This window comes from Penaeus chinensis, chromosome 15 (genome assembly GCF_019202785.1).
Source record: "Penaeus chinensis breed Huanghai No. 1 chromosome 15, ASM1920278v2, whole genome shotgun sequence".
Lineage (NCBI taxonomy): Eukaryota > Metazoa > Arthropoda > Malacostraca > Decapoda > Penaeidae > Penaeus > Penaeus chinensis.
This window is the reverse complement of record NC_061833.1, coordinates 10,585,822-10,600,542: the sequence shown is the minus strand read 5'-3', so window position 1 is coordinate 10,600,542 and position 14,721 is coordinate 10,585,822. Positions and strand designations below refer to the sequence as shown.

Below are 14,721 nucleotides of genomic sequence, written 5' to 3'. Positions count from 1 at the left end.
ATCATAATTTACCTTTGATGCCAAATATGAATCCTGCCTAACAATTCTTTCAAGAGTTTCTTTGTCAATACCACAATCCATGCAACAGACTATAGAGAAGACATGTATGCATTAGTATGTGTGCATGTGAATGTGCATGAACATGTATGGAGAGGTGTGCGTGCGTGCGTGTGTGTGTGGGTGTGTGGGTGTGTGGGTGTGTGGGTGTGTGGGTGGGTGTGTGGGTGTGTGGGTGTGGGTGTGTGGGTGTGTGGGTGTGTGGGTGGGTGGGTGGGTGGGTGGGTGGGTGGGTGGGTGGGTGGGTGGGTGGGTGGGTGGGTGGGTGGGTGTTTGGGTGGGTGGGTGGGTGGGTGTATGGGTGGGTGGGTGGGTGGGTGGTTGGGTGGGTGGGTCTGTGTGGGTGGGGGTGGGTGTGGGTGTGGGTGTGGGTGTGGGTGTGGGTGTGGGTGTGGGTGTGGGTGTGGGTGGGGGGGTGGGTGTGCGCGTGCGCATGCCGGCGCGTGCGTGTGCGCGTGCGCATGCCGGCGCGTGCGTGTGCGTGTGCGTGGGTGTGTGTGTTTATGCATGTGTGTATGTGCGTGTGCATATGCATGAGCATGAGTGTGTATGCATGTGCGTGAGTGCGTATGCATGCGCGTGTGAGTGCGCATGCATGCGCGTGTGAGTGCGCATGCATGTGCGTGTGAGTGCGTATGCATGTGCGTGTGAGTGCACATGCATGTGCGTGTGAGTGTACATGCATGTGCGTGTGAGTGCACATGCATGTGCGTGTGAGTGTGAGTGCACATGCATGTGCGTGTGAGTGTGCATGCATGTGCTTGTGAGTGTGTATGCATGTGCGTGTGAGTGTGTATGCATGTGCGTGTGAGTGTGTATGCATGTGTGTGTGAGTGTGTATGCATGTGCATGTGAGTGTGCATGCATGTGCGTGTGAGTGTGCATGCATGTGCGTGTGAGTGCGCATGCATGTGCGTGTGAGTGCGCATGCATGTGCGTGTGAGTGCGCATGCATGTGCGTGTGAGTGTGTATTCATGTGCGTGTGAGTGCTTGTGCATGTGCATGTGAGTGCGCATGCATGTGCATGTGAGTGCGTATGCATGTGCTTGTGAGTGCATATGCATGTGCGTGTGAGTGCACATGCATATGCATGTGAGTGCACATGCATATGCATGTGAGTGCACATGCATGTGCATGTGAGTGCACATGCATGTGCATGTGAGTGCACATGCATGTGCATGTGAGTGTGCATGCATGAGTGTGTATGCATGAGTGTGTCTGTCTTATGTGCTGTGTCCATGTTTGTTTGTAGGTGTTTGTGTCTGTCTGCGTCTCTGAGTATCTCAGTCTGCCTCTGTGATATAATACCATACCTGATTTCCTTCAGGAGCCAAAGAGGTGAGCTTCTGCCTTATAGTTTCTTTAGTAAGTGGTCCTCCAAGAACTTCTAATGGTAATCCTGTCTGACCACTAATGAAAAACAGTGACGGAACAAGCACCAAAGGATCTAGGAGTTGTTAATCAAGGAAGAAACACGTCCACAAATATATTTCCATGCTGCATTCCTTTCCAAAACAAACAAAAATAAAATTGATATCTAAATACTGAGGTGGCTGTGCTATCTTCTATTTTGGGAAATCAATTACATATATATTGCAAAAGTTTTACACTGCACAATATACCTTTATTAGGTATTTAATCACTATTTGCAACTCAATAAATAAGTTAGATATTAACTTATTAACTTAGCACTTGCAGAGCTATCTACATATAAATGCAACTAATAAACCAGGCTCATAGTGGCCATGGTATGTATGTACATGCCATCAATTCATGAATATTTCCTTGAAACATATAGCAATTTCTAATAGGTCAATATAATTACAGTACCAACCAAGATAAAATTACAAAATTATGTGTAACATCATGAGGTACATATAATGCATCTCTTCAGCATTTATATCCAATAACCATCATTTTAATATTAATCATACCTTCCACAAGGTATTCCAAACATTCATGTAAAACTTTTACAAACTGATATAGTTACCTGCTTAGCTCTTCTTATTGAGCACCTCATACATTTTTAATTTGCAGAGCACAATTGAAAGCATACAAGTCTAAAGGTCTTTTCCTACCAACTGGCTGAAATATGTTTATTAAATGTTTTGTTGCTTTAATCATTCCTCTATAACATAATCATAGATACTGTTCACATTCATGCACTTTATTAATGTGAACATATCTATGCATAATTTTTTGATGAATGTTTGAACTTACAAAACATTTAATAAACATATTTCAGCCAGTTGGCCTGAAAACACTTTTAGACATGCATAACTTTTTTTCATTCTAAGTCTCTACCTGCTGCTTGCTGAAGTTTCTTTCATTAAGGTCTCTAACCAATAGCTCTATTAATACTGCCCAATTTTTACAAGTTAACTTAATTGTCTTAAAAGGTGGAAACACGGTCTTCCTCATGGCTTATGATGTGATTCATCTGTGGGGTTGATGAGCCATGCCTAATAGAGAAAAACTCTTTTCTTATTATTAAATTTGTGTTAAACATGTCAAAAGTAATCATGAAAATGATAAGCAATTTCATCACTACTTTACCCTCTTGGGCCACTTGCAGTCAACTTTACCTAAACTAACCCAATCTCATACACCCTGACCCAACCCAACCTAGCTGAAGGTATACTGGTATTCATCTAGTATTACATAGTAACCATATGATGCATTCTTAAAAAGGATACAGATCTGAGAAAACTGCAAGGCACTTTCAGTACCATTCTCAAGCTTAATTGCTACAAACTTATTTGAACTCAAGACTGCTGATATATCTGTGTCTACAAGGACTTCATCAGTAGCTTTTGAAGCATCTGATGAATCTGGAAAGACAAAGAAGAGAAGGTCACAATTATACTGTTAATCATACATAGGTCATTTGATTTGAAAGAGCAAATTTCATACATTGACTTTTTTTATACCAGAAAAAGAAAAATAACAATTTAGTTAATTGCTTTACATTTTCTCTGATATATTGATCACTGATTTTATTTGGACAAAATGCATTGAAGAGAAAATACTTTAGGCTATCCTTTGATATATAACAGTATGTTTCTGAAATATGAATAATGAAAAAAAGAAAAAAGCCTCTTATTCAAATCCAGTTTTCTCATATACTCTACTACACTTTACATCAATGGGGCAAGCCAACAGCCCCAATGAATAATGCACTTTGAAAATGGTTTGATTTTCTTTTAAGAACCATTTAGAACTGTGGATGTTGTGCTCCAGTTTTTAATTTACTTAATTACTATTTTCTTTATGAATTTCTTTCTGACTAAAATGAAATTAAAGAGATCATAAAACAACTGCTCCAAGACATTGAATTATTCTACCAAAGTTCAAATCCAAGTCATTATGGATATTTTACAATAAATATAAAACAAATAATATTACAATTTGGAAAAAATAATAAACTACAGCATAAGTTATCAGATATTTACAAAATTCTTTTAAATTCATGCTAATGCATGATCACATGGAAGGCTTGCCATACCTACATTGTTGCAAGTGGCAGTTCTTCTTAAAATCATACTCTGGACAAGAGGAAAAGCAGAGTTGTGTCTGTACATTTATAGCCATATATGTGTATATAAGCATATATGTATGTATGTTTGTATGTGCATATGTATGTGAGTATGTGGGCATGTATGTACGTATCTACGTATGTACGTATCTACGTATCTACGTATCTACGTATCTAAGTATGTACGTATGTACGTATGTACGTATGTACGTATGTACGTATGTACGTATGTACGTATGTACGTATGTACGTATGTACGTATGTACGTATGTACGTAGGTTCGTACGTATGTACGTAGGTACGTAGGTACGTATGTACGTAGGTACGTATGTACGTATATACGTATACGTATATACGTATGTACGTATGTACGTATGTACATATGTACGTATGTATATATGTAAATATGTATATATGCATATATGTATATAAATATATGTATATATATATGTATGTATACATATGTATATATATATATATGTATGTATACATATATACATATGTATACATACATATATATATATATATGTATTTATGTATACATATGTATGTATGTACACATATGCATGTATGTACACATATGCATGTAAGTATACATATGTATGTAGATATACATATGTGTATGTATGTATGTATGTATGTATGTATGTATGTATGTATGTATGTATGTATGTATGTATGTATGTATGTATGTATGTATGTATGTATGTATGCATAGAAAGTCTACATTAACAACTTTGTACAATTAACTTACCATACACATATACCACAAATATGGCATTCTGTGTTTTGGCTGAACTAATTGCCTCTGGAATACTTCCTCCAAACCACTTCATTCTTGCTCAGTATTAACCACTAAAAGCAACTTGCTGAAAATAAATTAATCACAAATAAATATAAATGGTTTTGACTCAGGTCTCAATTTTGTAGAAATAATATTGGTGATGATGTCCATACTGTTTAAATACAAACAAGATAAGGAAAATAATTGGTGGGGTGTTTAGACGACAGCCACACACCCGCCACTGGCCTTGTGATTTGTGCTCAGCAATAATCATCAAACTATCACCATATATATGCCAGTGAGGCAGATCATCTAGACCTCCCTGCCAATTCATCTCCTTATATGGAACCAGTCCAGAAACTATCTTGGGAGGTTTGTTAACTTTTGTCAGAGTGCAAAGTAATTGACTGTGTCCCAGGACTTTATTGGGCTACAGACTACAGCAAATTTAATCAGCATATAAACCACACACTGGGGGGAGGGGGGCAGTTAATCCAATGCTAGCAGACATGCGAGTATACTTGTTTAATTGTTTTTACACATAGATGGCTACACTTGTACTAAGTCACCAATGAGCTTATTATGAGTATTGCCTGTCTTACCTGTTTAACCTTTTCCTTGATTTTTGAAAATATTTTACACTATCTTATAAAGCTGTTACTAATGTTTATAATTATAGTAATTATAATGTCTACAATATATATAACACCATCAATATTCATAGCATAAGTAAGAAAAACATTTTCCCACCAATTCAAGGAAAGGTGACATTAGGTAAGGTCACAAGGTCTACTAATTGACTCCTTTGTGGCTAAGTACTAGCAAAACCATCTATGTCCAGAAACATTTCACAAGAAAGCAAGAAAGAAGTAAAGCAAGAAAGCAAGAAAGCAATTACAAATTATTTATTGCCCTCATATTGTGTTGCTAAAATCAATACAAAGACATTTGAACATATTTGTTTTAGAATTTATTTCATTCTCATAATGAAAGTTCCATGGCCAAAGACAGGAATACATCATTAATTATAAGTCAATAAAAGATGTTTTTAATGGGTGCCTGCTAGAATCTATCAGTATTAATGCATTCCTTTAGACACTGGAGATCCTGCAGCAGAGGTCATCATTTTTATATCTGTGTTGTACACTCTGGAAGGGGGGATGAGGGGGTCTTGGGAAAAGAATGCCTTTATTGCACTTGTGAAAATCATGAAAAAATAGATAACCCTAAGTTCACTGTTCCAGCAACCATGGTTTAACTATCCTGAGTCTCCTTTATGGAGACTAAGCAAGACATTCACTTTGTTCTGTAATCATCTAAACTGCATTTGGTAAACTGATAACTGTCTGGAATGGGGCCACTTAGTTGCTTTAGCCAAGGCCAACAAACTTCAACCAAATATACATTTTATCAGAAAACTGCCGGGAAAGCACAGGTCTTGCCAGAATACACATTTTGGTGATTTGCTTGCAATTCCTAGCATACAAAGCTCAGAGGCCAAAACATTATTCGACTACAGGGATTTGGTCCTACTTCTACTTTCCACACACAATTTTTTAAACCCTAACACTTATGTTCATGCCTTTTTTACTGTCATTACAACTGTTTTTTCTTTCTGTGATCAATTGTCTGTTTAGTCTTAAGTTCATAGAAGTATTTTAGTAAACACTTCAAATCATCTTCCAGAGTATTTGCAACATATAACATCACTATGTTGGCACAATTCTGAGCACAGTACAATAACACAGATAAATATTTACAAAATATTTTCATATCTGCCACCTGCTAATGCACTGGTCGCTACAGCCTATATAACTTTTGCAAAAGCTAACAGCTCTTCACCTCAAAAGTTCTGATAAATTGTCTTTTGTCAATCTCCCACGTGATTTATTATCAGAATGTCAAAAAACAAGCAGCAGAGATTGGTTGGCCTTTGCTGGAGCACCAAAAAAGTAGAGGTCTTCCATCAGAGTTCACCTCCAGTAAGATTATAAAAGAATAAATTCCTGCTTTGAGAGCCCTTGCATTTATCTTCTACGCATTTATAACATTTATTAATGTTATTACTCCTGCATGAATAAATCTAGAAATTTCACAATTATGCCTGATGTGTCTCAGAAGTTTCTTGAACATGAATTGCATCACCCAATCTTTATTCCTAAGTATTCTATATGACTTTGCCCTTGTAAAGTCATTATTTCTCTTAACTACTGATTATGTTCTTGTTCGCAATATCAATATCGTACACTGATACTTATCACTGCTGGTCCATAAATACTGAAATGCAAACCACTGAAGATTGCAAGATGATTCTTCAGTTTCAGACTAATCATTTGAAAGTGTCATGAATCTATTGGACCTTAAAATAATGCATTCTTGTCTATAATGTGTTATTTAAACCCTAAACCACAAAAATTATAACTATTTATGAACTAATCCCGAAGTATGTTTTATGTTGCTTGTGCAGGAATGAAGTTCTCTAAAACCTTTGGTGCTTTTTACCTTCTTCATGAGAGAGCACAAATTTCAGGCTTATGAATATGCACTCGACAAATAATGGAATGTTAAGATATGACTGAACTGACTCTCCTGTGATTTAGATTTGACATTAGAAAAAAAAAAAAAAAAAAAAAAATCTGCCTCAATTATTGCCCTGTCACTTAATGTTCAGCCCAAATCCTAACAAAATAAAGCTACTGCCTCCGCATTTTTACCACAACGAAAAACTTAACGATCACATCTCCCAACCCAAGTCAAAAGTCAAGCTCAGAGTGCAGTGCAAACGAGATGAACGTAAACTCATCTGCTCACTTGGTTGACTCGCAGCTCCTTCCCAGGCTCGGTTGTCATCACCCGGAGCTCACGGGGGAGGGGGGGGGGGGGGGGGGGGAAGGACGTGGCGTCGGGGGGACTGCGATAGAGCGGAAGCCGGGGGGACTGCGGTAGAACGGACGCCGGGGGAACTGCGATAGAACGGACGCCGGGGGGGACTTTTCACGATTAAGCGATTTACTACGCGGGTAGAATGTTTAATGTTTAATGCTAAGAATAAATAAAACAAATAAATGTGCTAGACATCAAATGTCACATAGCAGTATGATAAAGTATTGTGATGAGAGGGATGTAAAGTTCTTTATTAAAACAAAATTGAGATTTCAATGGTCATATGGCTTTATAAGTTAGAATGATTACGAAAAGGGTAAAAAGAGGTGAATACTATTGCTATTTTTTTTTTTTTTTTTTTTTTTTTGTTATTCACCACAGATGGTTAATGGTTATAACATATAAAGGCCATATAGCACTATAATAAAGTATTATGGCGAAAAGGGTAAACCTGTCTTAACGATTCGGAGAAGTGGACACAAGAAGGGGGTGAAGAACAGAAGAAAAAGGAAAGGGGGAGAAGAGCATGCAAAATTAGTTGAGGCCTGGGATAAGGTCCATGGCAGGGGTTGTCCCCTACATTGGGCCTTTGTCTCTATCTCCTAAGCCTCGAACGAGCAAGGGGCTGCGGGTATTCATCGAAGAGAGAATGGAGGCTGGTCAACTGTTCCATGAGCTACGACTGCACTATTTATTTCCGACCAGTGATAGGCATCGATACAAAGAATTTTTCTGACGCGATACCGATACATCGATACTTGAAATTATAAGCAAATATCCAAGCTGATAAGCAAATATTTGATTTACATGTTTGATATACTGCCAACAATTATTGCAGCAGAAGCGTGTTTTTTCAAACTTGTGTAACATGAGTGGATAATTTGATGTAATATAGATTACCAAGCAATTGCACTTGCAACTGACAATTGCGTTCATGGTACTCAGTACATATATTAATTGTATCAAAAAGCCGTTCATTTATGGCCAAGGAAAAGAAGAGACAGTCCCCTGCCTCTTTCGCACTTCTTGATCGCCACTATCTACAGGTTGAGCGAGAGAGAAAAAGATACAGGGAGATAGATCTAGATAAATATATAGATGGGTACAGAGAGGGGGGGAAGGAGAGATAAAAATAGCGAAGAAAGAGAGACAGATAGATAGACAGACAGAGATAAAGATATAGATAGATACATGGAGAGAGAGAGAGAGCGAGAGAGACGGGGGAAGGAGACAAAGACAGACACGACAGACAGACAGAGAGGGAGAAAGGAAATGAGTGTGAGTGGGATAGAGATAAAGAGATTGAATGAATTTAAAGAGACAGATAGATATGTAAATAGATCAATAGATATACAGAGAGAGAAAGAGTGAGTGAGTGAGTGAGTGAGTGAGTGAGTGAGTGAGTGAGTGAGTGAGTGAGAGAGAGAGAGAGAGAGAGAGAGAGAGAGAGAGAGAGAGAGAGAGAGAGAGAGAGAGAGAGAGAGAGAGAGAGAGAGAGAGAGAGAGAGAGAGAGAGAGAGAGAGAGAGAGAGAGAGAGAGAGAGAGAGAGAGAGAAAGAGAGAGAGAGAGAGAGAGAGAGAGAGAGAGAGAGAGAGAGAGAGAGAGAGAGAGAGAGAGAGAGAGAGAGAGAGAGAGAGAGAGAGAGGCTTCATATTTCACAACAACTCTCATAATTAAAGAGATAGACACACATACACAGGGGGGATGGAGGAGGGTAGACTGAGACCGTGATGAAAATCATATTCAACCATGAAAAAAAGGAAAAGGCTAATATCATATATAATCATTCACCGAACCTCTGACTCATTCCCTCTCAGATGAAAATCAATATTCTATCCATAAACAGACATGGCCAGAATCGCGATACCTATATCGGTGATACGATTTTATTGGTATCAATATCGCCTACTCAATAACAGTATCAGTTTATTAGTATTAGTAATAATAAATAAAATAAATCTGTATATTGTTATATTTACATATGTCCGTCTCTGTCTGTCTGTCTGTCTGTCTGTCTGTCTGTCTGTCTCTGTCTGTCTCTGTCTGTCCTCTCTTTCTCTAACTCACCAACACTATCTTTAACTCCCTCCTCCCTCTCCAATTATAAGAGCTTTAGCTTTAGTGATTGGGTGGGTGCTTCATGCTAGGGGTGATGGTGTGGTAGCCTAGTTAGCGTTAAGTGCTTGCATGCCTTCCCGCTTTCAGCTGCCAGGAGGAGGCCCTAAAGGTACGGAGCTATGGCCCACCGGTGTGTGGATACGCCCTGGTTTCGTACTAACTCCTGCCCTCGCGCACCCTGGGGTTAATGGGCGGCTGTGGGGAGGCAGGCCTTGCCAGTCGGTCCCCCTGAGATAACCACTGGCAACAAACCGTTTAGTTGTTGGTGCTGGGGGGAGGGCTAAAGCCCCTCCCACCCAGCAAGTACGGCGGGCTGTGGGTCCCTCTGGGTTGGCGACCGCTGGGACTCGGGTGGGGAGGGGGGTTACCCCCCAACCCAGCTGGGTCCCAGCGGCCGCCAACCTGGCGTGATGCTTGTGGGGGAAAGCCCCAGGGAGCCCTGTAGGTGGATTATGGGGCCTTGCAGCCAGCCAACCTCCTCTATATGGGGCGGTGTCGGTAGGGGTGGCAGAGGTGGCGCCCACCCGGAGTAATTGCCCGAGGTTAGACCTCAGGTGGACTGTCAGGGTGGGGGCTTGGAACGTCCGTTCCCTGCGACAGGACGATCGGTTGCCACTACAATCGAGGGAATTGAAGTAGCTGAGAGTTAAGGTGGCTGCTCTCTCGGAGGTGAGAAGATCTGGCAGCGGCATGATTAGTGTGGGTGGCTACACCTACTACTGGTCGGGCCACAGCGATGGACACCACCTCCAGGGAGTAGCTATAGCCATCTCCAGCAGACTTCAACCCTCGGTAGTTGAGGTCACTCCAGTCGATGAGCGTATTATGGTATTGAGACTGAAGCTTTCATTTGGCTTCATGTCTCTTGTTGTTGTATACGCTCCTACGGATGTATATAAACTTGAGGTGAAAGAGATGTTTTACGCCAAACTTGCATCTGTGGCATACAGGTGTCCTCGGCGAGATATTCGTATTGTTCTGGGCGACTTCAATGCGGTCTCCGGCTGTGATCGAGCTGGCTACGAGATGTCTGTCGGGTCCTCATAGCTCAGGAGCTGATGCTGGCAGCGAGAATAGCCTTCTTTTCCGTGACTTTGCTAGGTCCCAGAAATTGAGGATTTCTGGCTCCTGGTATCAGCGTTCTGACCCGCATAGTTGGACTTGGTACAGCGGTACGGGTAGTGTGGCCAAGGAGATCGACCACATCCTCGTTAGCACTCAGTGGAGGATCCTCCAGAACTGCAGGGTGTACCGAAGCGCCGAGTTCTGTGGAACTGATCATAGATTAGTTGTGGCTACTCTCCGGGTCCACTTTAGAACCCCCCGTCGCCTAAATGAACACCCTAGGGTAGTTCATTTGGACAGATTGAGGGAGGACGAGTGTACCCGGGGGTTTGCCGAGGCTATCTCTGGTCGTCTCACAGCACTCGAGGGCCTGACAGACCCTGTTCTTATGTGGGATACCTTCAAGCGTGAAACGCTTGAAGCAGCTCAGGAATCCATTGGTGAACGCCCAAGAACAAGACAGAATTCCATCTCGCAGGAGACACTGGAAGCCACAGATGCTTGTCGTGCGGCTCGATTGTCAGGGGATAGCAACTTGCACCGCTCTCTGGTGCGCAGGACTAGGTCACTGTTGAGAAGGGATAAGGAACAGTTTATCAGTAATCTTACAGAGGCAGGTCGAAAGCCATTTCCTAGTAAATGACCTTCGTCCTGCCTACCAAGCCCTGAGAAAGCTGAACTCCAAGCCCTCCTCACAGACGACTGCAGTCCTCTCAGGAAGTGGCCAGATAATCTCAGATCCTGATGGGATGCGTGTGCGTTGGGCTGAGTATTTTGAGCAGTTGTATAAGGTTGATCCACCAACACTTAACATGGATGCTGGTAATGTTGAGACTCCTCTGCCAGACCCACCCATCAGCAAGGATCCACCCTCCCTGACCGAAATCAGGGGGGCGATCTCCAAGCTGAAGAGTGGTAAAGCAGCAGGTGTTTGTGGCATCCCAACCGAATTGTTAAAGGCTGGTGGAGAACCTATGGCAAGGGGCTTGCATGCAGTCCTGTCTGCCATCTGGCAGACCGGTACCTTTCCCCCTAACCTGCTGAGGGGTGTGGTCATACCTCTCTGGAAGGGGAAAGGGGATCACTGGGACTGCAGCAATCACCGAGGCATTACACTACTCAGTGTACCAGGCAAGGTACTCGCGCACATCTTACTGAGACGTATCAGGGACCACCTGTTGAGGCACCAAAGGCCGGAGCAATCTGGATTCACTCCTGGTAAGTCCACAATAGACCGCATCCTGGCGCTTCGAATCATTATAGAGCGCCGTCGTGAGTTCGGACGTTTCTTTACCATCGATCTCAAGAAGGCGTTTGACACAGTGCATCGCGAATCACTCTGGGAGATCCTGAGACTAAGAGGAATTCCAACAATGATTATTGGACTAATAGCAAACCTGAATACAGGCACTGAAAGTGCTGGAAAGTGTGGTGGGGGCCTGTCGAGCTTCTTCCCTGTTAGTTCAGGTGTGAGGCAAGGCTGTCTTCTTGCACCAACACTTTTCAACACTTGCATGGATTGGATACTGGGTAGAGCTACTGTCCAAAGTCACTGTGGAGCAACTCTGGGCAATATCAAGGTTACAGACCTTGACTTTGCTGATGATATTGCCGTTCTCTCTGAATCTCTGGAAACCCAAGTGGCGGCCCTTGATGCATTTAGCAATGGAGCGAAGCCCCTGGGACTAGAGGTCTCCTGGACCAAGACCAAGATCCAGGATTTTGGGGGTCTGCTAGGAGACCCTGTGCAGTCGGTACGTGCTTGCGGTGAAAACATCGAAGTCACAGAGAGCTTTATATACCTCGGTAGTGCAGTTCACGACTCTGGGCTGTCAGACCAAGAAGTCAGTGGATGGATTGGCCTGGCAGCAGGGGTCATGAAATCTCTCAACAAGAGTATTTGGAGACGTCGGTACCTGTGCAGAAGGACCAAGTTACGTGTTTTCAAGGCCCTGATACTGCTAGTTTTACTCTATGGTAGTGAAACTTGGACACTATCTTGTGCTCTGGAATCTCGTCTTGATACCTTTTGTAACAGATCCTTGCGCCGGATCATGGGGTACAGTTGGCGGGACCATGTGTCCTGTTACTTGCACAATCCATGATCGCCAACTCAGGCTATATGGCCACTTGGCTCGACTCCCGCAGGATGATCCTGGTCATCAGGTTGTCTCTGTCCGAGACAACCCTGGATGGAGGAGGCCTGTGGGACGACCGAGAAGGTCGTGGTTTGGGCAGATCAATCAAACCTGTCGTGAGGAACTAGAGATGGGCCGGGGCCCCTGCCTGGCGGCTCGCCATGAGGGACCCTCGTAGGTGGAAGCGAAGGGTGGAAGCGGCTATGCGCCCCTGCCGGCGTTAGCCCAAAATGATGATGATGATGATGATTGCTAATTTCCAATCTTGCTTTAATACATGCCCTACTTACTTTTTCGAATATGTAACAAAAAATCACAATAAAAAATATCATAAATTGTGTCTGCTAGCTGGAATTTACATTTTCAATTGTTTGTGCAGATGAAATTAAGGTAATGGTTAATGGTTAATGGTTAAAAGCAAAATAAATGTGCTAGACATCTAAGGTCATGTAGCACTATAGTAAATGGTAGTGAAGGGTGGTTGAGTTAGTGATTAGTTGTCAAAGCTGGGCAAAGGAATTGGCGAGTAAATGGGTTAAGGTTGGGTAAGGTAATGTATAGGGGTTAGATCAAGTGAAGGATGTATATGCATTTGAGGAATGAAAACAGGTTGTCAAAGCAGAAAGTGTGAGAAGCTGTGGGAGGGATCACGAAAAATCGGTCCAATTTGACTGGGCTAAATAGATTATTTAAGAATTTTGTAGAGATGGGGGTAGTAGAAGGACGGGGGAATGTGGAAGAGGGAGTAGTGTTGAGGGAGGTAGTGTTATGGGGAGGTGGACAATAAGGTTATAAGGTAGTAATAAGGGAGGATGGGGTAGTTGATGAAGAAGGTTGTGGGGGTATAGTTATTGAAGTTGAGCATGTTGGGAGTAGAAATGTCTCCTGGGGTGTTGATTAGGGTGGATACTGTACTAGTCGGCATTGAGGAGGGGGTATTAGTTGTAGTGTTCAGAGCTGTGGTCAAAGGAGAGCCTGGGGTCAGGGAATCGGGCGAGTTTGAATTGGTGGAGCTATTTGATGAAGAGGCAATTGCCTCTAATAATGGTATGGTTAATGGTATGGTTAATGGTATGGTTAATGGTTAATGGTTAATGGTTAATGGTTAATGGTTATTCATTGCTGGCCATGATAAGCCTGGAGTATGTTGGGGAGAGAAATGGTCCACCCCTCAGGGTCGCTTGAGGGGTAAGGGCTAGACAACGAGGATATGCCATGGCTCCCTCAGGACGTTCAGGACTGGCACAAAGTCAGCCTTTCATCCTTTCTGCACGGCTCTCACACCTTAGGAAGTGGATAGTAGAAGGGGTTGGTGAAGGGACAGAAACGAAAAAGTAGGAGGGAAAAAAAAAAAACCATGCAAAATTTGTTGAGTCGAGGGCCGAGTCCCAAGGTTTGGGAGTTCCCCAGCATTGGGTCCCAGTCTCCGCCTCCTAAGCCCCCCCACGACAACAACGGGCAAGGGATTGGGGGGGAAATTAAGGTAATGAAACTTGTCTTTCAAATGCATGAAAAATCCCTCCCTCCCTCTCACTATAAAATAGGAAATTAATCTAATCTTTCTCTCTTGCCATCCCTCCCATCCAACCACTCTCTCTCTCTCATCCTCACCCTCACTCCATTTCTTAAGCAAATGCCAAAAACATTTTCTCTGAGAATGTTAGTGTCTTTACCATTTTTCCTAGAAATGAAGGTGGATTATTTCTTTTCTTACTTCAGTTATATCAAGTCTTCATATTTTTGCTCTTTCAGAATTCTGGTTCATTGGTGTCAAACAAACAATTTGCTATTTTTGCTTCTGCATACAGTATACACTGTGTCCAAATGTTCCAAATATATAAATTTCAAAATCAATAAAAAAAAAAATAAACAGTTAAGATCTGTCAGCCAGGTTACAGGATCCTTATAATTTTTTCTTGACTTGCCTATTGACTCCAAACTGTTAGTAGTTGAATTTCTTTTCTAATTTGCCAAAATAAAGAGCAAAAAATTGTCAACAGACAGGTCTATTTCTAGGATTTTGAGAGTCCCAGCCTCTTTATTTTCTGTTTTAACAAACAAAAAATATTGGGAGAAGCAACATCCACTCTTTTTCACCTTGGATTGCCCATCTTGAATTCTTAAATTAAAAGAAGTATA

General features: G+C 42.1%; 1 protein-coding gene across 4 annotated transcripts in view; it reads right to left on the bottom strand.

The window, feature by feature from the left end:
- LOC125032969 (UBX domain-containing protein 4-like) overlaps window positions 1-7,247 on the bottom strand; it is a 19,204-nt gene extending 11,957 nt beyond the window's left edge. For 3 of the 4 annotated variants that reach the window (XM_047624387.1, XM_047624388.1, XM_047624385.1), the window contains exons 1-4: window positions 7,189-7,247; window positions 4,348-4,462; window positions 2,755-2,889; window positions 1,372-1,505 (exon numbers count right to left, since the gene is read on the bottom strand). In XM_047624387.1, coding sequence (XP_047480343.1) covers window positions 1,372-1,505; window positions 2,755-2,889; window positions 4,348-4,429 — 351 coding nt within the window. In that variant the 5' untranslated portion in view covers window positions 4,430-4,462; window positions 7,189-7,247. Of the gene's footprint in view, window positions 1-1,371; window positions 1,506-2,754; window positions 2,890-4,347; window positions 4,463-7,125 lie in introns of all 4 variants that reach the window. The other variant, XM_047624386.1, reaches the window with a different exon arrangement.
- Window positions 7,248-14,721: the final 7,474 nt, after the last annotated feature.